Source organism: Micrasema longulum, unplaced genomic scaffold, assembly GCF_059751315.1.
Source record: "Micrasema longulum isolate JH-2025_06_02 unplaced genomic scaffold, ASM5975131v1 h1tg000849l, whole genome shotgun sequence".
Taxonomy (NCBI): domain Eukaryota; kingdom Metazoa; phylum Arthropoda; class Insecta; order Trichoptera; family Brachycentridae; genus Micrasema; species Micrasema longulum.
In genome coordinates, this window is record NW_028278041.1 from 917,590 (window position 1) to 945,573 (window position 27,984).

The window sequence follows — 27,984 nt, forward strand, 5'->3', positions numbered from 1 at the left end:
TTATCATCCTTATCTTTACAATTTGTTAATATTTTACCTATGTTATTATTAGAATAAAAATGTTGTTAGGTAAAATTTGTGCTATATTATTAGAAAATGAATTAATGTACAAAATTCTACGCCAGTTCTCATTTTTATTGGAAATATTTTGGGAACTGTACAAGTATTTTTTCCTATAGTTTAATTTAAGTTTTTCATTCAAAATATTGTCAATTAAATTTAGTTCATAGCCATTATTAAAATCAATACTCTTTATAGTATTTAATTCTAAGTCAAAATTATTTTTATTTAGTGGTATTGAAGTAAGCCGATGTATCATATAATGGAAAGCAGAGTGTTTATGCGATAAAGGTAAAGGTAAAGTTAGTAACCTCGAAACCGGTTAAAGTGTAATTTTAAAAAAATAAGTGGTTTATACAAATTTATAAACAAATAGTGTAAAATGTCATACCACAAAGTGAAAAAATGTTTTTGATAACAATAATATTATTATTTATCGACTACCTACATATTATCTTCTTTGTAAGTTTGATTTATTGAAATGTTGCAATTTATATCGTTATTTGTATTGACTAATTATTATTAAAAAGATGCAAAATACTTCATATTTAAATGACATATATACCAAATCCGCTCCTGTTTCATGAATATGTAATAGTTTCTAGGCCACTTAAGGTCATTCATTTACGCGTTGAAGCCGATTTTGTTTTGTGTTTATCAATTTTCGTTTAGTTTAAATATTTATATTGGCATAATAACCCCGTCATTTAAAATGGCTTTATTTTTGCGAGGACGATTGTTTTCCAAAAGATTAACCAACAACGGATTAGCGGTATAGTGATAAATAAATATAATAACTAAAGTTTTACGTAATTGTACTATAGTGATAGTGGCTATGTTTTGTGAACACTTTATTAATGTTTTTAGGCATTTTTATCAACTTCTAAATCTCAACCTAAGCCAGAAGTGAATTCCGAGCAGTGGTTTCCTGGGTGTAATGCTCCTTTTACCAATGAACTTGCCTTCACAGAATCAAAACATTATGAACCAATACCAATTTACAGCATTTTGCATAATACTGGAAAAATTGATCAAAAGGAGGATCCAGAACTGTCACAGGAAACGGTGATCAAAATGTATAAAAGCATGACGCTATTGAATACTTTAGACAAAATAATGTATGAATCGCAGAGGTAAATATCTTATCAAATATTATAATATGGCTTCCTAGCTATATGTTATGTGCCGATGTAGTAGCACACAGAGAAAGATTAATCGACGTCCAGTAGATTAATTGACAAGACACGAAGATGTTGTATATTAATTTATTATTTAAGTTACACTTGAAAGCTACCGTATATATTTTAATTAAGTATTACGTCAAAAGACCGAGAAAAACATAGCATGACCAAATCCAACAAATACTTAAAGATGGATATGCCAAATGTCGGAATAATCGGTGCATGCATGAAAAGGTGTATGAATGTAGGGGAAGCGAGATTTGTATGCAAAGATAGAGTGATGTGGCTTCTATCCTCTCTGTCTACCCTTACGGGGAAACGGCGTGATGGTTTGTTGTTGTTGTCTTTTGACGTAGTAACGACGTGAGGTTATATTTCTAACCGTCCTTAAAGGACTGCGTATGGATTTATATAATACAAGTTTTGATCATATGGAGGGGTAGGTTCTAGGTTGATACAAAAAAAAATGTACTTTTATTCTTCCCACGCGACATCCTGAGATTCGTGCGAAATTATATTTCTCATTCACTGGAAGCATATGGTTTTCAGGTGAATACCAATAACGACCCTTTTAAATGGAAATACACGATTTTTGTAAGAAATATTCACGTTTAATTATTATTTGTGTTTTGTTTCGGTTTTTATCAAACTGTCTACGTTACGATTTAACGAACTTTGAAAACACATGCATTTTAGAAAAAAATATGAAACAATAAATGCAGGTACATTTTAGAAAAAAATTAAATAACCCATTAAAAAACGGTATTATCATGTTTTTATAGTTTTTTTATGTATTATTGTGTTCCTTTTTTCATTATTATCAATCTGTAAACAAATTAAATGCCTCTCCTAGGGATAAATGTCTTTATAAATTTCATCATACTATTTGAGTGTAATACGTCTAGTAATATTTTCATGATGGCAGGACCCTTCAAAATGATTGTTCTTAGACTTCTACTGCTAAAACCGTCGTTATTTTTTAATGTTCTTACAATCGTTTATAAAATATTGATAAAAGAAAACTTACAAAATGCCGGGTATTAAAATTATGTGCTAATATTAATTTATACATATTCCTCCACCTCTCTTCTCTTTGCCCCGCTGCGCCATGTCAAAAAAACTGTCCTGGATGCATTTTTTGCAGGCAAGGAAGAATATCCTTTTATATGACTAATTATGGAGAGGAAGGGTTACAAGTTGCAAGTGCAGCCGCTCTCTCTCCTGAAGATCTAGTATATGCGCAATACAGAGAATGCGGAGTTCTTATTTGGAGGGGCTTGACTCTGGACTACCTAATAAATCAATGTTATGGCAATATTGAAGACCCGGGAAAGGGAAAGCAGATGCCTGTTCACTACGGAAGCAAAAAATACAATATCCAAACAATATCAAGCCCACTTGGTAAGACTAATTTGATTACCATCTTAACTATAAAATAGCAAAATATGGAATGGCAATAAGGTGACACAGCTTCATTCTGTAGGTACTTTTAGAGTGGGGTTCAAACCTTGGGTCTCCCGATCCAGAGTTCGTGATGCTTGACACTACCACGCGACCACAAATCACCCCTTTATTTTTATATTCCGCAAGTGCATTTATTTTCTTTTGGTTTTTGAAAAGGAATCGTACGTTTGTTAATTTCTTACGTACCTACCAATTCTTCATACTTCAATTGCCAAAAAGAGAAAAATAAAGAACATAGGTAGACATAACATACCTAATTTTAGCATATTATATTTGCATATTCGATGGCTACTGCGTGCTTACATTATGCAGCTAGGTCCAAAATTATATTTTTCTTACAATATAAATAAATAAATACACTTATTACAACACAAAAAAACAATATAATAATTTCTTTCTAAGGTGGTTTTGCAGAATACATTTTTTTTTTATTTGAAGGCACTCAACTTCCCCAAGCCGTTGGTTCAGCATACGCATTCAAATTGAATCCAGAAAACCAAAAATGTGTTATCTGTTATTTCGGAGAAGGAGCAGCATCTGAAGGTGATGCTCATCCAGCTTTTAATTTTTCGTCTACACTTAACTGTCCGGTTATCTTTTTCTGGTGAGATATAGTTTTCCATAACACCTTTTGTTTATATCATACTATTTTACTCCCATATTTAGCATTTAGATTACCGAATATTTTGAAGTAAAACTGCGATGGCTTTAGATACCTAAAAAAGTATTAATAATAAACAAAAAACCCTTCGGATCGCTGCGCTGTCAGGGTGCAGCACGACATGTATGGAAGTTTGTGTTCCGCAAATAAAACATTTTAAAACGAAAACCAAGTCTAATTGAATTCTACAAACAAAAATTTCGATTACCTACTTGAATCATTTATAAAAATACTTATTACGTTTGACTACAATAATTATAAACCCTTTTTGATTTATTATAGTCGGAATAATGGATTCGCCATCTCAACTTCTTCTGACGAACAATACAAAGGTGACGGAATAGCTGCTAGAGGTCCAGCATTGGGTATTAATACAATTCGAGTAGATGGAACAGACATTTTTGCTGTTTATAAGGCCACAAAAATGGCAAGGGAGTATGCCATTAAAAATAATAAACCCGTTTTAATTGAAGCCATGGCATACAGGTATTAAAAAAAGTTCATTTTTAATCTTAACTGTCGTCAAGTAAAAACAAAAAATAAGTAAAAGATTGATCATCTTCAATCAATTTAATCTCAGTCAGTGAAGAATTCACTTCCCTCCTTTCCACAATGCAATGAAGTGCACATAATGTACTTCTGGATTACATTCTTTCAGCACAAAGATACAAAGCAACCAGAGCCCTCTGTAGGGCTCCTCCGGGCTACTTTTCTTGTTCGGCAACGAGAAATTTTTCCTTATATGGGTACCGTCAAGAAGACTGCGGTATGTGGTGGGCAAGCCGTCGTAAAGTAAAAGCTTCAATTGGACATAGGGAACCTTCATTGTGTCTCCGTAAGAATTGTTATCTTTGCCCGGTTTACTGACATGGACGTATTCGTCTCAAAATGGAAAAAGGGCATCTTGACGATTTTTTTTTCTTTTCCGAGATGGTTAGTTCACGAAGAAAGGGTCTAAAGCAATAATATGAAATAATAAAAGGAATAACACCATATTTTTTTATTATTTAAAAAAACTTACTTTTTAAAAATAGTTTATTAAGTTGCGATTTCCTAACAGCTATAGCAAAAACCCATTGTCGGTGAATTTTGTTTCGATTAAAAATTTTAAGCAATTTGTTATTTATATATTTTTCCCTATTCATGTAGAGGGGGGGGAATGATTCCTCTTGCCCATCATTTGATAGGTACCACTATTTATTTTTAGTTTTGAGATTTTTAGATACCTACCTACTTTATGTTTTGTAGAATAAGTCATCACTCGACATCGGACGACAGTAGCGCATATAGAGATTCATCTGACATTGCCAAGTGGAATACAACTGAAAGTTCAATTGGTAAACTAAGACTTTACATGGAAGCAAAGGATTGGTGGAATCAAGCGATGGAAAATGAGTGGATCGCAGAGTCTAAAAAAAGCGTCCTGGATACGATGAAAGAGGCTGAAAATAAAGTCAAACCAAATTGGAAAGAAATGTTCACTGATGTGTATTATGAAACGCCAATTCACATTCAGTATGTAATTCATTTTACTTGCATTTTAGCGTTATAAGGTAGATTTTTGTGTTCGTTTGCCTACCATGCAAGAGGTCTTTGTTTGTTTCCCGTACGAGAAATATTTATGTGTTTTTATACTAAAATGTTTCATAGTCTCTGGACTGGCTGGCACCTGAAGCGTAAGACTGGTCAACTTACCTTTATGTAATAAAAAAATATTAAGATGTGCTGCGGTTTGTGTACCACTGCAGTGCGCTATGTACCATTAAATTCGGAAAGGGAATAATGAATGAATTTAAAAAAGTTAAAAAATAATTTGATACAGTCAACCCTTCTATAACGTGGTAATCATATAACGCGGGTTCCATATAACGAGAAGAGAAAATTGCGAGCAGCCCTCTTATAACGCAGTTTCCATTTAACGCGTTGTTCGTACAATAAAACCTCCGTGGTGTAGTGGTCAAGACGCTTGACTCACGCACGGAAGGTTCCGGGTTCGATTACCGGTGAGAACACAAAAATTAAGATGAAATTTTTTTAAGCCTGAGTGTTCTGTGGTGTAATTCACCACTGTAATTGGGCCTCCTGGCCTGTTGTGGTGCAAAATAAATAAAAATAAAATAGAACATTGCAAAAACCTAAATGACTAAGTTTTATTGTTGGAAACAATTTTTTTAATTTATAATTTTACTATTTTACTATAATCATGTATCATATTTAATAAATCTACACTCAAATACTTATGTAAAATTACAAATATTAATGGCCATATTTGTTTACAATTCTATTAATTAAACGTATCTTTCAAAACTCGGACAGAATGAAATTTGCATGTATGTAATAGGTAATGCAAAACAAATCGGTCTGATTTATGTACAATTTCATTATTTCTGAAATTCACTTTATAATAATAACGCAGTACGAGTAATCTGATTTGTATTAATCCCGAGTTTCTTATCACGCGGTTTCTATATAACGCGACAGTGTTTTCTATATAACGCGGTACGAATAATCTGATTAGTATTAATTCCGGGTTTCTTATGGCGCGGTTTCCATATAACGCGGTACGAATTAATCGCGTTAGAGGAATATATAGGAGGGTTGACTGTATAGTGCACGTACGAGTATGTATTATTTACCTGTATTTATGTGTGATTATCTGATATTTTTTATCTGTTGTTAACAAATAAATAAACAACTACTGTACTTTTAAATGGTTACAATTTTCTCTAAATGAGTGCTCTGCGCTGTACATTGATATTTATTCCGACCATTTGCTCTCTGGGGTTATAAAAAAATTCATCATTATTATTATCTTCGTGTAGGCCACTATATTGGTACTCAAATCGTAGTATAAATATTATCTTGATCATTTGTCATATATAAGGCAAGGTGATCAATATGAAAAACGAAATTAAATTATGTTTGCACTATAAAACACCCTTTAAATAAATATTTAATGTCAACCTTACGAGAGATCAAACACGCATGGCAAATGCGCTAACCACTAAACTGTGAGGCGAACATTATAAAAAAATACACAAACAATGCATGTATACTCAGCAATAAAATAAAAAGATGGCCCCCGTGGTATAAGATCGCGTTCGGAGAGTGGGGTGGAGTGATTATTTGGTCATTATCAATGAGTGAGTTCAGTCCTACGGGAAATTAGACAAAAAATGTTTTCTTACACGCGGTAATAACTGGAGCATTTAATTGTACGGAGAAGTTTCTCAAAAATGTCATCACAACTGACCGACAAAAACTCGTGACGTCACTAGTAGAGTAATCTCAAAATTATTAAACTTTTAAAAAATCTTATCGATAATACTATTCATTTATTTTTTTTTAAATTGTCTTCGTTTAGTATATTTTTAAAAAACACTGAACTTCCTCATTATTATAAACAGTACCGTAAAATGTAAATAATTATGTTTGTATAGACCCTTTATGTGCTTTCTAAAATATAGAAAAACATAACATTAGTTTTCTATGTTGATTTTCAGAAAACAAATGAAAGAAATGGAACAGCACCTGGAAAAGTATAAAGAACACTACCCAATGTCAAATTTCAAAAGTCATTAGACGGGTTACCCTTACCTGCTTCATGGAGATCATCATTCTGAGAATTAGTGGCAAAATAATTTATTTTGAAAATCACGCACCGATCAAAATTTAAGTGATATTGGCATTGTTTGCTGTTTATTTTATCAAATAAAATAACTAAGAAATTGTAAATAATTATATTGATCAATCAGTAAAACATCAAAAAATATTTTTTCTATAAACTAAGTCCATTATTAGAAATATTTCAATTACCTTCTCCCCTCTTTTTAAAAGGAATGTATTTTTTTAATTAAAAAGGTGGTATACGTATATTTTAATAAACTATTTATTAGATGACAACATAAGTTGTATCCACTTTTTTCCAAGTGAATATAACAAGACGTCACAACAACAAAAAAATACAAGAAATTATTCAATAATGCATTCTCCTTCATTATTTTACAACAAATTTGTCAAGAATGTATTTTCCTTGATTATATTACAACAAATTCACCAATAGTTCATAGGATATTCACCGTACACTGCACAAATATCGTGAGCATCTTTGGCAGCTTTATTCCCTCGATTGAACGCGAACAGAAAAAGATGCCGAAAATGCTCACTTTCGTTTTCATGGCATTTCATTAATTTTAAAGGCTTGTAATCAAATGAAATAATATATGATACGTAAAAGCAAATACAATTGCTTGTAGAGCAGAAAAATTTATTTCGGATGACGTGTAATCTTTACCATTACCTTTTTTTAAACTTTTGGTGCTCATTTTTAAACTATATATATAAGGCAATTCACGTAGAATGAATGGACGACGAAAGAATGGTAAAACAAGTATATATGGCGAAAATGGACGGTAACGTGAGACGAGGACGACCAAGGAAGACGTGGCATGATCAGATAAACCAAAATCTTAAGTCTGGTAATGTCAAAAGCAGACCGAACCGAAGGGCATGTATGACAAGATGTATGAATGTGGAAGAAGCTAGGAATGTACGCCAGGATAGACGTGTGTGCTGGTCCATTCTCTCTGCCTATCCCTTCGGGGAAATGGCGTGATGGTAGTAATAGTAGTAGTAGTAATGTTTGTATGTGTGTCTTCGATGGACTGAATAACTACTAGACCGATTTATTTGCGGTTTTCAGGAAAATATAAATCACTGCCATGAGCATATTTATAACTCTTAAAATCTTCCACTTGTTAAGTAGAAAAAAAAAAAGGAACAATAATATTTTTTTCATCGTTTACCAGGGCTGCATTTGCCGAGAACGAATATACAAAAAAATAGGAAGGATGTAATTGGTTGGGAAAAAAAAAAGTTGGTTTTTGAGTTTCCTTAAATTCCTTATAATTTATACCCATTTATTTATTTTTACTGGATTTTTGGAAACTCTAAAATAATATCAACTGATATTCAATATATTTTTGAATATCGCATTTCTAAATAAAGTGCACCACTGTTGGTGAGAAGAGCAGAGTTTAACATTTGCAAAAAAAGTCTATATTTAAAAATGAACTATTTTATGTTTTGGAATTCAAATATGAACAAGTACTGTGTGCCCTCTTAAATGAAATATTTGAATATGAATTATTTTTATATTTGGAATTCAATCATAAACAAGTACCTAGGTGCCTACTTATCAACGCAAAGTTACACCATCTTTTTTCCTTTTATCCAAACAGTTTTTACACGCTTTCACGCACAATCAGGCATTTTGGTTTCAAATTAGATATCAAGCTCACGTCGAAACCGGCTGGCGGTAAAAGAACGACTAAATAAATACGCGTTGGCCATGACCGAGCGTTCGGGTAGGCGGCCTCCGTGGTGTAGTGGTAAAGAAGCTTAACTCACACACGGAAGGTTCCGGGTTCGATTCTCGGTGAGAACACAAAAATTAAATGTGATTTTTCTCAATCCTGCAAAGATTTTTTTTTTAAGTGTCATAACTTTAGAGGGCTCAGGGTGCGTTTATGTTTACTATTGGTTTTATTTAAGAAAACCGAACCTGTTTCTTTGATTACGTAAAAGCATTATGAAGCAAACTTTGTAAGTATACATAATAATGTTTTATCTTGACGGGAAACGTGGTCTTACTTTTCTCCATACAAACGAATTCTATTTTTACCCTAGATTATGGCACTATACATATTTACCATCGGCGTGTCTCCATAGTTTTGCTTTATTGATGATTAGTTTATTATGGGAACTAGAACCATCCAAAAACCTATAAAAACGTCCAGTTTTATCTGCGGTCTTCGGGCGCACAGTGCACACATGTGATAACTATTTTTGCAAAACACAAAACTTACCGATACAGAAAATTTGATTCTGATACTCTGTTTAAAAAAAACAACAAAATCATTCAGTTTTGAAGTGCGGAAAATAGGACAGCGAAATGTCGATTTTGTTTCTTTTAATTGGGCATGAAAGGCCCGAAATGCAGTTGTCTTTTTCGCATAGCATCGGGGAGGCATCTTCAAGACAGTGACAGGAAAACCATATTTAAATACCTATTTATCGAAATTCCTTATCACCGCATAACCTCACTATTTATGTAATCCTAAACACAAAAATAATAATGTATATCTTCATCTATAACTTTAACTAAATACAACAATTGATATTAAACTTTCAATTGTGTTAATTAAAAATATATTTACGAGTATGTACTCAAATGTAGCAATAGCAAAGTTTTGCTAGGTTCAAAAGTTAGGTTTTTTTATATGACACATATTCTCCGATGTGGATGGGGCACATTATTTTACTTTTAGTCAAGTACTACTTAAGAATGTTACCAGTACTGCAAAATAAAAAAATCTATTATACACATCATTTGTCTTTGTCTATTGTGTTATTTTAAAAAAATGGCAGCGCGAGTATGTGTCATAATTTAGTTTATATATATATTTTAAAAATCTTTTAAGTTAAACTATGATAGGATTTTCACTTTAAATCCGTATAACGTTAAATACTCTTTTGTTTTTCAATCATCTTTGAGCCTTAAGAAAGGGAAAGTTGTCAAACTGCGAAGAGAGATCGAATTTCACTCCGTCACTTACCACATCCGCCTACTAGTACTTGGAGAAATAAAATGTAAACAACCAGCGTAAAATATTAAAAATGCCTTTTAAATTGATTCTGAAGAAGACCAGGCAGTATAACGTAGTATCGAAGAGCTTGTTTGTGATAAGTATAGAATTGTTGGACAGTGTCGTGGTGGAATGTACCCTCGGTTCGGACACGACCGGGCAGGAATGTTTGGAGAATGTTTGCAAGAGACTCGTTATAAATCAGCCGGAGTTTTTCGGTTTGCGCTATATATCCAGGACGCAACAGCCGAAATGGGTGGATTTGGAGAGGCCGCTGAAGAGGCAGCTGGGGAAGAACGCGTCTTCTCACCAGCTGTGCTTGCGGGTTATGTACTACGTTATTTCTGGCACGGGGCTGATTACGGACGAGATGACGCGGTACTACTACTTCCTGCAGCTGAAGAACGACCTCACGGAGGGGCGGATCGTGTGCGACTGCCAGGAGGCCGTGGTACTGGCGTCCTACAGTCGCCAGGCGGAGTACGGGAACCATGATACGGAGCGGCACACCGTGGACTACCTGAAGAACCTACTGTCGTTCCCCAAGCAGATCATCGAGGATGGACAGATCATAGACGGCAACCAACTCTCGGAAGGGGGACAGCTAGAGCGCCTGACGGCTGCTGTCATACTGCATCATCAGGCTCTCCACAACATGCCACAAGTGAGGACATTTCTACATTTTTCAGGCATTTCAATAAGGTCAATTCCAGGACCCAATACCAAAACAACTCTGTTTATATTTATTTTATTTTATACATTTTATAATGGCAACAGAATACAACACAACAAACATATCTAAACAACAATTAGAGAGAATAATGCTTAGGTATAAAATGTCATTTTAGTTGTGTTCCAATTAGAGCCTAAATTTGTTACTGGGTATGTCAAAGCAGGGTGTGTGTGCATGAGAGAGAGTTTTTGTGAAGTTTTTGTTTTTCACTTATCTTAGACACTGAATAAATTATTGGTCCGAGTAGAGCAGAAGACAATTTACAATATTTTTTTAAAAATATGCATCACTGAGATGAACATTAAATTAACTTTTTTCGACTGTATGTACGACAGGATTTAATGAATGTAATATTGTAAGGTTACGAATGATAAAATCAGGCGAGTGTGCAAATCTGAGATAGGTGTAATTGATAACATTAAGAAAGGGTCGCCAAGATGGTTTGGTCATGTAGAAGGAATGGATGACGAAAGAATGGTAAAACAGATATATATGGCGAGAGTGAATGGTAATGTAGGACATGGACGACCAAGAAAGACGGCATAATAAGATAAATCAAAATTTCAAATCTGGTCATGTCAAAAGTAGACACAACCGAAGGGCATGTATGACAATGTGGAAGAAGTTAAAAATGTATGTCAGGATATACGTGTGTGGCGGTCCATCCTCTCTACCTACCCCTACGGGAAAGTGGCGTAATGGTGGTAGTGGTACATTCCCAACTGTCCTGTTTTGCATTGTGGATTATTTTATTGCGCAAATAGCACATTGGTATATAGTTGTTAATTTAAAATTAGGTAAATAAAGCTAACTTTTATTTCATTCTTACGGCGGTAGGCAAAGTGAATAGAATGTGTGTGGTCCCGTGGCTAGTGTTGCAGACTCACGGGCCAGAGGCCCGAGGTTTAAACCCCACTACCCCAACTTGATTTCCATTTTCTAATAGTGAGTTATTTACAACTCGTTGAAAATGGCCATCAAAATTGAAATATTTGTGTAAATTATAAGAACACAAAAATTTATTTAAAAAAAAAAAAAAAATGTGTTCCATAATATGTTTGCGAATAAATTTAATTCCTTTTGCTTTGTTTTATCTTCTATAGGTATCATTTCATGTATTCTTTCATTGTATGAATTGCAAATTGAAGTGAACACATTGTATTGATTAGCGCATGCATGTTATGTGGAGTGCGTATTGGAACATGTTATAGTCAAGATTAAAATCTCAATAATGAGAAAGTTGATAAAGAAAATACCCATACTTATGATTATAAGAAAGTTGTTACATAAAGATTCACACCACATTTACTAACTATGACTTATTATGATATATTGTCGGCCTATAGTGATCAGCGCGTTTGCCTTCCATGTAAGAGGTCTCGGGCTCGATTCCTGACATGGTTGTCTTGAAATATTTATTTAAAAGGCTGTTTTTACCCTAGAATATTTCATGAATTTCATGATAATAAACAGCATGTTATCATGTACCAATGTAGAGTTAAAAAGGTGGTGGAAAAGTAATATGAAAAAGTACATTATTTTTCTTAAATTAAAAAGTTAAAATTAAATTTATATCTTTATATAATCACTTTGTAAAGCACCCTTGAGGTATTATATTACGAAAATGGCGCTATATAAGTTACCCATAATTATTATTATTATTATGTATTAAAATATTAGTGTAAAATTGCTTGAATGTTTTGTTTTGATTTAATCAGAAATTTAACCTACGTTTGTTTTAGGCACAAGCTGAAGAAGGCTACATACTGACCTGTCAACTACTGAGTGGATACGGTCAGGAAACTTTCATCGCTCGCAACCACTCGCGACAGAATGAAGTAATGATAGCCATTTCACTCACGGGAATCATGGTAGCCACGGAGAATAATGAAACTCCCAAATTTTACAGGTAATATTTTCTGGTAATAAAATCGTGATCTTAATACTTTACGTATATTCAAATGTTCGAAGGGAAGTGCTAGACTCCACAACTAGATGAAAAACAAAAATATTTTCCATCTCTGTTGTAATATATATATATATTTTTTTAATCCTCCTAGGAGGGGATGAAATCCAGTACTAGTCTACAAACATTTAGATTGATTAAACCAACTGCTTGAAGAAAAAGTATAAAAATTGATATGTGTTTACAACCATTGCCTAATGGGTAATATAATGCGAATGAATCTCACCCACGTGATTAAACGTATCAGTTGTTTTACTTCACCAAATTTATCTGATTAATAAATTGAAGATGTATGGATATTTTATTTTATAAACATAAACGGCAAATCTGCCTTTTACAAACACTAATAATATTAACATATTTGGCATAATATTTTTTTTTTTTTAACATGAATTTCCTTAAACCCAAGATTTATAAAAAAAAAATTATACAAGATTTATATTTAAAAAATTATACAGCATATTCAGTAGAAAGTTTAAATAATTAAACATTCTACAGTAAAACAACAAGAAAATCATAAGTACTGTTTCACACAGCTAGGCAAAGTGAACAAAAAACTGTATACATATATATTATGAAATGCATGAATAAATAAATATAATTACCATTCACCATCTTTAAAAAAGTTCAAAAGATTTGTTCTATAGGAACAATACCCTACACTAAATATATCAGATACGTGGGAATAACTATTGCCGAGTTCATGAAGTCTATTTAATACGGCATTACAAGTATACACTGTCCGTGAATTGTTGCTACAAAACGGTGGCACCTGTCTAGTCATTCTTCCATGATTCCGGATATTTAAATATAGGCAGAATGGTTAGTGTTACACTGGTGTAAAGTGACTTAATGACAGGTCATAAGCTCTGTTAATGCCTAGACTTACATATTTCTTCTCAAAAATACCATCCATCTGTTTTGTAGGTAACTTCAAAATCAGCTTTTGTGAGTTACTCACTAAAATACATTTTTTTATTCTGCTCCGTGAATGCTACAAATAGACGAGTAATGCATTCAAATCATCATAATACACCATAGGTTTAACCGAATTTCTGGATCAACCGAATCACTGAAATACTTTTTGTATCATGTTCTATACTGCTTTCTTTCAGTAAGTGTCGCAAAAAAGAAAGGGCCAAACCATTCAGAAGCAACTAGGATGTTGGAAGACCTCATGGTGTACCTTGAACAACAAGAGGGAACATCTCCTGCTAAACTGCTTCTCATTAAATGCCTTAGAGACCGAGCTGCAAAAAAGCATTTTTCTCATATGAAGCAAAAGAAAATATCACATTTTTTCACTTCCTCAATTTAGTTTTGTGTTTTAAGAAATTTCGTATTTTTATTCATTCTATGCCGCCGGTTTAACAGAATTTTCGTTTAATGGAAGCCTCATCGGTCCCATTAAATTAGGTTAAACGGGACTGTAGTGTATGATTTTTATGAATCACAACTTGCCTAGCATTACTTGTAGCATTCATAGAGGAGGATAAGAACATCTATTTTTAGTGAATAACTCAAATTTCGATATTGAAATAACATAGTTGAAGTAATTACCCCATGATATGTAAATCAACTGCATAATAATAATGTTTTATTTGTCCAGTTTTTTGCATCAGTATATATAGTAATATTTCATTGCTCCCTGGACTAGCACCTAATTTGACTGATCAAACGATCAAGACACGCCGTATTGCATTACCAATTCATTGATGTATTGATGTTCATCTACTGCTTAAATTTGTAACCTTGTCTGAATTTAATTAAAATATTTATTTGCAAAGTTGCTGAAAAAATGCAGTTTAGCATTTTATTACCTGTAGTGAGACATACTTATTTAGTTTATTACATGTAAATAACCTCTTAATTGCATTAGTTAAAGCAAAATATGTCATGTTTTGAAACAAAAAAAAAGGTATTCAAAAATGCCTTTTATTTTTTCGGTTGGTTTGAAGAACTTACCATTTGGCAATTTGCCTGCCAATGCATAAACATGAATTATAAAAGTTTTTTTAAATATAATTTTATTTATCCTTTCATTCTTTTCCCTCTGTGTGTCCCCTGGGCATTTATGAATAATAAATAGTCACAAAATTGTAAAACACATCCTAGCATGAAAATTCATTTTCTAGTATCTCACAATGTTTTACCAAAAAGTTATCTCAAAAAGTAAAATTGAAAAATACATATTATGAATGGTGTTGTTTTTTTTTTTTAAGGTGGACAGATATTGACAATGTAATCAATCATAAACGCACATTTAGCATCGAGTGTCAGAATGCAAATGATAGTGCTTCGTTTGTGTTTGCATCTGCCGAGGAAGGGAAATATGTTTGGAGGATGTGTGTCCTTCAACACACGTTCTACATGAAGCATCAGCAGTCGGTGACCATCACTGGTAACCAGCCTGTACAGCATCAAACGCAGCCCAAATTTCAGGTTTGTTATTCACAAAATATACATATAATTTGACAAAGATGGAGAGCCTCTTTTAGTAGGGAATACAAAGGTATAGGTGTTTTCCACATAATTTTACGTAGAAATAAAGGAAAATGTCACAAAAATTTATGTGATTTAAAATGCTTGTATTTCTTTTCAAAAACAAAAAATTAAGATTTTGCTTCCGCTATCTTCATTTTTAATCTATTATCTTTAAATCATTTGAACAAATTTTAGTTCAATACTTAGTATTTATATGAGAATCAAGGCCTTAAAGTTAAGTCTAAATTTAAAATGGCATAATCTGCCGGTCGAAATGTAATTACATTTTAGTTATATAATAGAAATACCTTTAAATTTTGTTTTATCTAATTTTTGTTTTTTTATTATTGCGTGATTTAAAAAAAACATTACTTTTAAAATGGCAAAATTGTATGATTTTCTTATTTTTCGTGTGTTTTACCGGACTACAGCTTTAAACTCTAGATTGCCTAGAAATTTCTAGACTTTTTTTCCCCTCCCAAAAGTTTCTCCATCTTGTTTGAAATATCTTTTGATCCAATTTGTTGCATCAGTTTTGTAAAAGTAAGATTGAAAATCTTTTAAATAATAAAGTTAGTTACTGCGTTATATAGAGCTGAAATACTTAATTCCAGGAATTAGTGTATGGCCGAAGTTGCGAGCATATTGCGGCGCGGCACGTGGCGCTCTGCCTCGCCTTCATGGTCACCGTGGACACTACACTTATTACCGTATGTCCGAGTTCTCCACGCCGCAAAACGCTCGCCACTATGGCCATGCAGTTAGGCTCAAATAAAAAAGTGATAGTAAGAAATTAATAAAATGTATTTCAATTGGGTTAATTCTTGAATAAAATTAATACTTAAAGCACCAACTTTTGATTTTACGCAAACTAAATACGTATTTGAAGTAGATTTATTCTTAAGTATTTCTTTCTCCTCATGGGTGCCTCTTTTAATTAAAATCTGATTAACATATTGGCAAACTGTCAATATTAAACTACATACATGTGTTTTCAGTGAATAAATTGTTATTAAAATTTTTGCAATCGTAGAAACATGTATGTTTCCTTTCATCAAATAGGAAACTGTGTCAATTACATATTCATTATATGAATTTTTTTCACTTTACGTTTCACAACTTTTACGTCTTCAACATTGTATTTGACTATATTATAATTATTCATACAGTGTCTTATTTTAGCAAATATAACAACGCTTCTATATTAAATTGATGTATGGCAATTATTAATTGCGATTTTATTTTGTATTTCTTGAAATAAGTAAAGGTATTGTGTAAATGTAACATGCTAACGCAACGGACAAAAATCAACGGAAAATCAAATAAACTTCTTTCACAAAAATCGGTCTTTTCTCCCAAAATATAATTCTTTTTTTTTATGAAATTTCGAATACACACCATCTAAAATCCGAATATGTCATTTTCTGCTTACCCATTAAATTGGCTGAAACTTTGGAAAACTGCAGTAGGGATGTGTCGGATTACGTTCGGCTGTACTCGGTGGAAGGGGGGGGGGGGATTAGCACAAAATTAGCATAATTGAATTGTCCATTAAAATAATTAGTTATTGTATTTCCATTATCTAACATAAAAATAAAAACTGATGTGATTTGTTGACAATAGTTAGTGTTCTAAGATTTTTATATTTATATTTTTGTAATTCCTTAATAGTTAATAAGTTAATGTTCCTAGAACATATATTGATGAACTGTTACATAAAAGTCATATGTATAGCATAACAATGAACAAAAAATGCTTAAAATAAATTAATTTACTAATTGAATTTACGCTTTTTATTTCATTGTGTGTTTTATTCAACACTTATTTGAATGAACTCGTAAAGTTTAACAATAAAAATGCCTAATTTTAGGTGTTTAGAAGTGATTTTTAACTTGTTTAAATAAGCTTCAGTTTCGGTCGAAACTAGAACAGATGCCAAAATTCAGTTTTAACTGAAAATCTTGTTTCGGTCGGTCACTTATATACTCTAAACAAATAATCATCTTACGAACAAGCTCTCATAAGAGTTGCGCAAGGGTGTGTGTATAAATTAAATGACGGTTTATCTTACTTTATTTATTTAGTTTATTTTGTGTGTGTAATTTGAAACATCTTGACATAAAATATGTACTTGGCACTAAATAATCTACTAGATCTACCTTTCCCACCTTTAAAGTGGAGCCCGTGTAAAGGATATTTCTGTTTCCGCCAATGACCACCAGTAAAAATACATTTCCCGCTTAAAAAGTATTCATTTAGTTTGAACATTAGTTGTGTATTTGAAATAACAATACTGTGAGAGCCAGTAGATTTACATGCAGTAGCGGTCACAGAAATTACATCAAGTATAAATTTTGCATAAAAGTTTTAATTTTACAAAAATTAAGTTCAGATAGTCCTGACATATTTTAAGAAGATAAAATAACATTGGATTTCCTTTCTCGTGGAATTTTTATTTGAAATTGTTTTTTTTTTTAAATGGAATAATTGATTTTTTTTATTTTTAAAACAATTAGTTTGCATAATATTAATTTTCTGCATTCAATTAACATTATTATAATATACCAAATTATATAATTTTCAATATGTTGTAGCTCCTCCTTTTGCCTTAAAGATGGCAGCAATTCAAGACAGCATTGATAAAATTTAATTTTCAAAGTCTCTTCATCCCACATATTTTCTCCAGCTCTTTTGCTATCTAGAGTTTTAATCTTTGTATTTTAGCCCAGAGTATTGCCCATAAATTTTCTATTGGGTTTGAATCGGGGCTATTTCCAGGCTGTCAGGACTGATCTTAACTTTATTTTTCAAGAAATGAAAACATTTGAGTAAAATTTACACTTGATGCAATTTCTAAAAAGCCTCAAACTGTTTGATGCTATTTCTGTGACCGCTACTGTATATACAGTTTAAATATGTAAATTGACTATCAAAAAGATTTAAACTTACATATTTTATAGTTATATTTTTAATTTGGTGCCCACAGAACGATGGTTTAGCAGACAGCCGTGATGATCTGGATTGTGTTGCCCTTCCTAGTGTGGGGTCCGGAGGCCTGACGGGGCCAGGGTTGGGGTCCGGGGGCCTGGGGGGCTCCCAGAGAGGACTACCTGGCCCCCCGCTACTCGGTGCACAGCGAGCTCTATCCACCTCCTGCTTAGACCTCACCAACTCTAACCCGCATCTCCATTCACAGACTGATATCAACAAACTAAAGTATGATTTTATTTTCTTAGCCGTTCCACAGCCGGTTTTAAAAATCCTGTTTGTATAATATTTCATTCTATAGGCCCGAGTTTCGGTCTCAGATCAAAGAGTTTTTTGTGTGATATATTTGATTAATATTTATGTTATGAGTTTTAATAAATTTTGTAAGTCGTAGAGTTTAATGTGGAATTTGACAAGAAAATAAACTAGAACTTAATTTATTCCTTTAAGAACAACACAATTAACAGATTTTATCAAATAAGTAAATAAAGTGAGATTCTCTGACTTGTAGATAAATAGAATCAACCAAAAATATAATTATCATATCGTCGGTCGGCGTCCATTATTACCAATCTACTAAATCAACCTTTTCCAGGAGACAGTAAAAACTGTTCTTAAAATCATATCCAACACATTATTTACTCCGATCCTTGGTACTGTTCTTCTTCAGAATGCTTGCCTACTATTGGTCCCACGCGTATTGTATGATTAGGTAAGATTAAGTAAGAGTTAAAAAATATTATTTTTTCCAAAATTGTAGATTGGCGGTAATGCACGTTGACATAGTTAAATTAATTTTGCTATACTAATGCAAAATAGAGGATAAATAAGTAAAAACTCTTACAGGGCATTATTACCATCGTACAGAGCTGCTCCGGATTATGCGACAGCGGTTCAACAGAAATATAATCAAAGGGTTCCTCCAATACATTTCCCCGGGCAGCAATCTCATACTCACGCCCATCCTAATATAATAAATCCCGCTAAACCTTATGTGTATGGATCACAGCCAGAGATACATCGCTCAATACACTATCCTGATGTAACCCGCCACACGGCTATCTCCAATGCACCAGTAATTTTGCCGGATGATTCTGTGGGATATCTCCAACACGATGCTCCTTATACTGCTCTCGGTCCTACCGCGCATGCGGACGCTCCTCGCCAATACTTGAATGTTTACAAACCTCCACCACCGTATCCCTCAAACGGACTAGCTTCAAACTCCACACCGGACTTGGCTGTGGCGAGTCAGAGTATAGGGCTTGCCGGCTATCACAGGGGTTACATTGGCGCTCATGTAACGGGTTCCAGTCCTGACCTAGTATCCTCGCGCACTTTCCTAGGTGCGCAATACATGAATCATTTACACAGGGGAGATATGACAGGTTACCCGGGCCTGCGGACCGTTCTGCCTTCTGCTCATGGCACGTATGAGAACTTGGCTTCTGTAGGTGATGTCCCTAATGCGCATCGTTTCCTAGAAAATCCGCCCGGTGTACAATCACAGATTCAAAAGCTCCAAGATGAGCGAGGTAACATTATGTACTGTGTACCTGCAAATCAGGCTCCGTATCATAACCATATAGCTTTGCGGCAACCCCAGAAACTAAATCCAGTCACCGATTCCCAGGAACCTATTTACGAAAATGTTCCATTGCCCTGGCAAAACGATAAAGCACAACCAGTCTCCCAAACTGCGATACCCCCCGCAAATGTAATAGAGACTAGTAATCCCCCGATAATATTTGGTGGCGAGCAGAGTCCCGGAGAAGAGATGAGCCTACCAGATGGTTTCCCCGCTGCCATTAATCCAAACGTCCAACTCGATAATATCAAATACTCTCCCGATAGTCTGTATGTGAATGCTCGAGAAATAAATTCTAACACTAATCTTAGTTACATATCTAATGATACCAAAGTGATCCTTAATAATAAGACTTCCTCTATAACTGATTTACAAGGCATTACAAATTCTCTACTCTCCGTTGCCATATCCAAAGAATCCTTGAATAATGCAGAAGTAGGAAGTAACGCATCCTTGAAGGGATCCATTAACAGTAAAACCTCTTCAAATAATATGGCGATCCAAGAATGCGATAGAAATAATATAACGACTATAACCATCAACAGTAACGATGACGATATAGGAATAGTCAAGTCTTCCGGAACATTTACAAAATCTAAAAGTTTATCAGATAACTTGAATAATGATTCTCATATATCATTAACATCCACGGTGCAAAGTGGTCTTGACATCACGGGACCTACATCCTCATTCTTCAATTCAACCCAGCAGAGTAGCGTTTATGACTTGGAAACTAGCGGAATCTCTTCTACGACGAGTGGAAGTATTCCGGGTAAAGAAAAAAAGCGCCGGAGATGGGGAATGTTCGGGGGTAAAACCTCTAAGAGTGATGTTAAGAGTGCTACTCTAGGAAGAGATAAGAAAGGACAGACAAGTAAAGATCCACCTGAGAAACATCGTTGGTCTACTGCCCTCCCAAAGTTACACCCGCTTCCTCCCAGCATATCAAAGGAATCTATGGTAAACATATTTCATATTTTAAATTACTTTAAGTACTACGCACATATATGAACCTAGAGGAACTAATAATGTCCTTTCTTCTTGAACAAGACTCTTAACAAGAAGGTAATTAAGGCTGTAGTCTGATAAAAAGTACGGAAATCATACAATTTTGCCATTTCAATACGTCATTCTTTCAAAATTCCGCCATTAAAAAAAACAAAATTAATGAACATAAGATAAAAACAATCTTCGCTAAAAACATGCCTACTGTAGAAATTAAATATTTGAAACCAAAATATTCTCCTTAAAAAAAGACAAAAAAACATAACTCCATAAAATCATATTTCAAGCTAACTATTTTTTAAAACGATTTTTAAAGGCATAATTTAGCCTAGAATTTAAGAAAAAATAGAAAATTTGTGTTGTTTAAAACTTAATTTGTGTTGGAAAAAATCAGAGGTGTAAACTGCCAGTCGAAAACTAATTATATTTTAGTTATAAAACTTTAAAGAATATTTTTTTAACAGAAAAAACTTGGAAAATGATTTTTTCTGTCTAATGTTTATTATAAAAAAAATAATAATGGCGGGATTTTGAAAGAATGGCGTTTTAAAATGACAAAATCATATGCTTTTATTAGCCTTTCAACCAATTTATGTACACTCTGATCATTTTTTTGATCCATGTAATATGGCCATTATTATTATTGTCATTTTTTATATTTCAGTGCCAACTTTTAGAAAGAAAGATGACAGATTCACATTTGTCCTTTGCATTTGAACGCATACCAAAGGGAAGAGATGTGAACACAGATATAACAGTGGCCCTTTACCCGGAGCATTCTGCACTAAATGCCGGCAATATGGAATACCTTCCCTACGATGACAATAGAGTCCGCTTAACTCCCACTAAACTGAACAAATACGGATATATCAATGCATCTCACATAACAGTAAGTCTGATCATTTTATTAAATATTGGAAATTATATGTGTGAAATAAGTCCAGAAACCTGGTTGAGTGTTTGCGACTTGATGGCTACTCTCGTTTGGCGAAGTAATTGCTATGGTTTTCAATTGACAATTTATTTAAATACATTGAGATATTTTTATTAATTACACAAATTCAATTAGGCCTCAGGACAAGTATTCAAATCGATGATTCCAATGATTTAGTTTTTTTTCTGAAAAAGTAATAAGTAATAGAATATAACCTTTAGATTGAGTTACTCTCTCATTTTGTCCTTGTCATGATTGATTATTTTGTTTTAGTTTTTTTTTTAATTATTTATCTGTAATAATTTTACTACCATTCTTAAGATTGGTTGGTAAAAAAATGTATACACATAGCATCAAACACTTTTGTTGCTATCTGAATTTGGTGACTAGATTACTATGATGTTGTCCCTCCCAGGCGACAGTGGGCAGCAACCAGCGGTTCTATATGGCCAGCTCTGTTGGGGAGAGCAGCGCCGGCAACCTGTGGCAGGCCGCATGGGAGGCGGGGGCGCGTGTCCTGGCGCATGTATCCTCCCTGGCCAGCCCGTCACACTTGCCTGAGTTGCAGCCCGGACGGATCAAGGAGTTCGGACAGGTAATCTATCCCTGCCTTTTATTTTGCAATTCGTTAATTCAATAAATATACAAATACAGTAAAATCTCATTTTTCGTTCCTCAATTTTACGCTTTCCCGCTTCTTACACCGAAATGTTCAGGTCTCATTTTTATCCCAAATATTCTCATTGAAATATACATCCCAATTTACATTTTTCATAACCTCGGTTATATGTTGAAAATTTTTCAAAACTCATTTGTATAAAAAAACGCAGAGATGCACGCCGCCGCGTTTGCCCAAAATCGAGAATACAAGCAAGGTAAATAAAAAAAGTTTTAATTATTGTCTCAAACTATATTCAAGGTAGGTGTAGTTATAATTGACCTTTTTGTTTAAGTGTCTAATTTTCTTAAAGACTATTTTGCATTGTATTTTAATACATTTTTCAAGCAAATACAGTCTTAGTGACGTTCCGATGTCGTTTGGGGTTAGTTTTTCATTATATACTTGTAGGTTTTTTCTTTTTGTGAACAAAAATGCCGTATTGACATTTTGCTAAATTGTGACAGGCAGTTAACGCATTTTTAGGAAGAATAAAGTCTTAACAACATAAATTAAGATGCAGAAAGTTTAAAAATGTGGCATTAAAAATATTATTTGAAGTTATAAACATAATGTGAAAAGAATATTGTTTGAACAGTTTTGCCAAGATGTATGACAGTTGAAATTCTGTGGTGCCATAGGAAAAAAAGTGATGCCATATAAATAAAATTTCCCAACATTTATGGGAAAATTTATTTGATGTATTTTGTGCAAATTTATATTTTCATTTTTATGTTTTTTAATTTAAGTACATAAAATTATTTAAACATGTTTAATATTTTATTTTAATATTGATTGAAAAAATATGCAATATTTTCGTGAAATTACTTTGCATTTGTCAGTTTTCATAATTATGAGCTATATATATTTTCAGTACCAACTATTTGTGGAGTCCAGTCAGTCTTCCGGTTATGTGGTGACCACACGCTTGAGGGTCAGCAATGGGAAGCCAATCACAAACTCTGGATCTGTTGGCCAAACACGGACAGTATGGCACATGCAGTACACAGAGTGGCCTGAAAATATGGCAGTCCCGGTATCCACAGAACACTTCTTAGGTAATCCGTAGTTATATTTATTTCCGATCGGTGACTATCTCAACAAGCGGAGACTTAATTATTTTCAAACAGGGTCAAATCCCGAACTTCCCCAACTCCATACACATTAATTTTTTCAATACAAGCTATTTATGACTTTTAGGAAATTGTTTGAAAATATAAACATTTGAATGAATAATAAGAACTAAAATATTTATTTCTTTAAAAAATAATACAACCAAGATGGACAGCATATTGAAATGAAAAATTATGTATTGAGAAAGTGATCTCTTAAACCACGTTTACTCTTTTTTTCTTTTTGTTTAAAATTTTATTTACAAAATTATAAAAAAATCCATAAATGAAACCGTGGATAGAAACCATAAATTGTAATAACTTTTTATTTTAGATATCTTTTATATTGTTTTATTGTTATGTTTATTTCATTTAATAATATTTTTTAAACGTAATTTTATATGAATGGGTGTATTATGTATGTTATGTCTTTATGTGTGCATGCATAATATATAAATATGATATACTTACTACATCTGTACCTTAAGATCCACTTTCAAAAACACCGAAGTTCACTTTCATCATCAAAATGCATTTTTAAATTGAAATAAAAATTTGAAGTCCACATTGTTTTAGTGAAAAAAACGTCAGTAGTCCCAGATATGCTATTTCAATATGTACTATTATTATCAAAATTAGCATTATTTTACATTGAAAGTTCTTTATAGATCGAAATTATCTCATTTGTTTCAAAAGTTATGATGTTTTGGAAATCACTAAATCTTGTTTCCTGAACATTTCGTTCAATGTGACTCCCGTGGTTTATCCTTTAAGGTACCGATATTATCCACGTGCAAGTACATATAATATTTTAGTTATTATATATTTTTTTTTTTTTTATGAAAAAATATACATTTAAATAAATGTAATTTTATCTCAATGTATAGAAAATGTAATGTTATGTTTATAAATATTAATAAACGATATATAAATGAACTAGAATCCCTCGGAATAGTTTGCAGCAAACACTTTTCTGTTTGTTCTGGTCCTCAGCGGCTTTCAACATGATGTGTAGTTCATATCTTCCTTAATTTGATCAAGGTACACTTGCCAGGGTTCTCTATGGTGTGTTCCCTCTTCCGTTCCTGATTGATTCTATCTTTCCTTGGTAGGTTTCTTGGAGGAGCTATCAGCTGTCCGCCAGCACTGCGCTTTGGAGATGGCCCCCTTGCACAATGCCAACCCTCCCTTGCTGGTCGGCTGCAGTCGAGGAGTCGGCCGTACTGGAGTTACCATCGCCGCTGACCTGCTTCTCTATACTCTTGATCATAATCAGGTAAAAAAAAAAAATTTCATTGGAGTTGCTTATTTTTGCCTTACTTATTATGTACAAGGCTTAAATTTACTACAATAGGCATGTCCTTTCTAACTCCTTAAACTATTGCCTGGCGGGATAGCCGGCTGTGGCCTTGTTAAGGAAATCAGGTAAGATTATTTCAATACTGAAAAAAATTTGGTGTGGTATCAATGCTGCAATATAAAATTTTATTTTATATTTATGTTTATTGTTATATTTATGTTTATTGTTACATTTTTGTTTATATTTATAATTATGTTCATGTTTATATGGTAAAATTGGCTCTGCACTATATCTCCATTTTACTGGAATAAAAAAAAAATGTGTATGTTTAAGTTTACTGTTTACCATATTGATGTGCCATATATATGTTTTTTTTAAAATTATTTTTTATGTTTCTGATATACTCGTATGTCTGTGTCAACTAATTGCTCGTCCCATCTCAACAGTGGACTTTTAGTCCCATGGAGTTCAGACTTATGTCTCAAATAATGTACAATAAACTTATGTATGTAAATAAATAAATAAAGGCTAGTTTGACAAGTACCGGATTTAAAACTGAGGTAGTTTCATTACATTTGTATTGTATATTTACTTTTATATGGAAAGAGTTCAGCTGAAGTTTTTACGCTACATACAGTTCAAAAAGGGTAAACCTATAAACTAAATTTGCTACCAAACTCTAATGTCTGAGTTGAGGCTACCATTGCTCTCCACCAGAAGGACAATTGCTTACCTCACTCTAATGCACAAAGTGGTATGCACCATAATAGATTCCCCAAAATTACTGTCCATGATAAACTTTCCTGTACCCACAAGGACCACCAGACTCCGACACATGTTCCAGTGTGAGTACAATAAGACAAACTTTACCCACCATTCTCCCCTCCCCTAGTGAGCATCCACAGAACAGCTAATAATTATTCCGAGCTGTTGGACTTGCTCCACACCACTCCTGCTGCTATTAAATTCTTTTATTTATTTAGATTCTTATCCGAGAGTAGCCATCAAATCAAAAACACTAGTTCTGGTTCTATTTTACCCGCAGAACTGTATTGTTCACTCTCCCAGACACGGAAATTGATACAATATTTTATACCTCTCATTGTATGCTTTTGTATTTTATTGCAGGAAGTGGACATTCCTCGTGTGGTGAGTCTACTTCACCAACAGCGCGCAAACCTCATTCAAAATGTTCATCAGTACCGATTTATACACGCTCTGCTCATTTACTATCTCAAGCAAACACGTCTGATTTAAAATCCTACTACATGCAAACTAATGACTTGGGTCATAACCAAAAATACCATGGATTTATGTACTACTTACAATCCTCGCATATTAACACCTTAAGTAGTAAATAAAGCATTTATATACTTATGAAATATTTCTTCCTGCTGAATATTCAATGCAAAATTTGAGAATGATCAATACATACACATTTCAACAAACTATAATTACCACAAATACATTTAATTCTGTGTATTTTTTGCAGATATTGGTTGGTTTAGTTTAACTTATTTGTTTATAATCATAATTCCCTTTCCGCACCTAATGGTGCATAGGGCAGTGCATTGGTAACCAATCGCAGCGTATCTTGATCTTTTTTGTTGCATGAAGGTAAGATGATCAGTCTTACGCTTCAGGTACCAGTCCAGGGACTATGAAATATTCTAGTGTGAAAACATTCTTTTAAATAAATATTTCACATCAACCATGTCGTGAATCGAACCCGAGACCTCTTGCATGGTAGGCAAACGTGCTGACCATTGCACCACGAGGCCGGCCTCCACGTATTTGTTAAGTTGGCCAATAAAGAAATATGTCAAACTAAATCAAGAAGTTTGATTGATATGTACGAGGTTTGATAAAAAAATACTTGTGTATAGTATTATTCCTCAGTATTAATAATTAATAAAGTTCCCTTTAATAAAATCACCATCGGATATATACACTTCCTTCAGCATTTTTTCCCATCCTCGAAACATTTCTGGAATACACTTTTAAGTACACGGCCTTCAGTTCCGTCACTGATGCGGTTTTTATCTCCTCTATGGTCGTGAAATGTAATTTTTTCATAGTCCTCTTCATCTTAAAAAACGGGAAAAAGTCGCAGAGGCCTAAGTCCGGTGAATACAGTGGCTGGGGCATCAATGCGATCTGATTTTTGTCAAAAAGTTGCAAACAAGCAGTGAGACGTAATTTGGCAGCCACTCGAGACATGCCCAAAATGTCACTTAAAATCGAATCAGGTGATCCATATGATACACTTACTTCCTCTGCCACTTATCTAATAGTGATTTGGCGATCAACAAGCACAATTTGTTTGATTTTGTGGATGATGTCATCAGTAGTCAATGTTCTTGGCCGCCCACGGCTCTCGTTATCTTCAATGCCTTCACAACTATCTTCTACACGTTTGTACCAATTTTAAATGGCTGTTTTCTTCATGGCAGACTCTCCTAAGTGGTCTCCAACATTCCAACCACAGCCCTGCATTTAATTTGGTTTTTAACATAAAACTCAATATAAATCCTCCAATAATATCCTCAATATGTTCCATCATTTTCGCACTGGAATAATCTTGAAAATTTGTCGAAAACACCAAAACACGTCTCACTAGTTTGTCTGTCAAAAACTAACTACACATACAAAATGTCCGAAAAATTACGTATTAATTAAAAACATGTGTATCAAGGAAAAAAAAATAGGCTCTTGTAATTACATATTTAAATTTCATTATTCTATGTTCTTTTTTTTATCAAATCCTTGTATATATCAAGAAATATCTACAAAAAACATCAATATTAAATTATTTTGATTGTTTCACTTTTCGTATAGTTTTTTTTCAAATTTACAATTACATTACCGTACACTGAATCACTATTTAAAATGCACCTATTTATTATCTCTTATTGTTAATGATAAATTAATAAGTGCATAAATTGGACAAATGCTTTTATATGCATAAAACATATGTTTCTTATTTTATCAACAGATTGATATCTATTGAGAACACAGGATGTAAATAATATTGTATTTTCTTAAATTGACTTCGAGGACACATTTTGAATAAATTTCTGCAGTTTCCAGCCAACGTGCCAGTTTTTAAATAAACTGCGCTATGTTTTGGCAGTAGAGGACTTTTCTAAATTATGTGAAAGTTCATTTTTTATTTCATTATGACTTGTAATGATGTTTAAAAA

The 27,984-nt window shown here is 33.3% G+C and overlaps 2 protein-coding genes across 2 annotated transcripts; both read left to right on the forward strand.

Annotated features, from left to right (window-relative positions):
* Positions 1–670: 670 nt before the first annotated feature.
* On the forward strand, positions 671–7,170 carry BckdhA (Branched chain keto acid dehydrogenase E1 subunit alpha). Its single transcript, XM_088231092.1, has 7 exons — positions 671–832; positions 928–1,193; positions 2,386–2,642; positions 3,144–3,309; positions 3,649–3,852; positions 4,615–4,881; positions 6,870–7,170. Exons 1-7 carry the CDS (start codon positions 773–775, stop codon positions 6,946–6,948), a joined length of 1,299 nt encoding a protein of 432 aa, XP_088087218.1. The 5' UTR covers positions 671–772; the 3' UTR covers positions 6,949–7,170.
* Positions 7,171–9,774: 2,604 nt separating this feature from the next.
* Positions 9,775–27,486, forward strand: Pez (protein tyrosine phosphatase non-receptor pez). The gene is made up of 10 exons (XM_088231077.1): positions 9,775–10,677; positions 12,489–12,655; positions 14,935–15,154; positions 18,183–18,412; positions 19,031–20,732; positions 21,442–21,666; positions 22,127–22,306; positions 23,244–23,427; positions 24,594–24,757; positions 25,910–27,486. The coding sequence occupies exons 1-10, from the start codon at positions 10,045–10,047 to the stop codon at positions 26,036–26,038; spliced, it is 3,834 nt and encodes a 1,277-aa protein (XP_088087203.1). The 5' UTR covers positions 9,775–10,044; the 3' UTR covers positions 26,039–27,486.
* Positions 27,487–27,984: the final 498 nt, after the last annotated feature.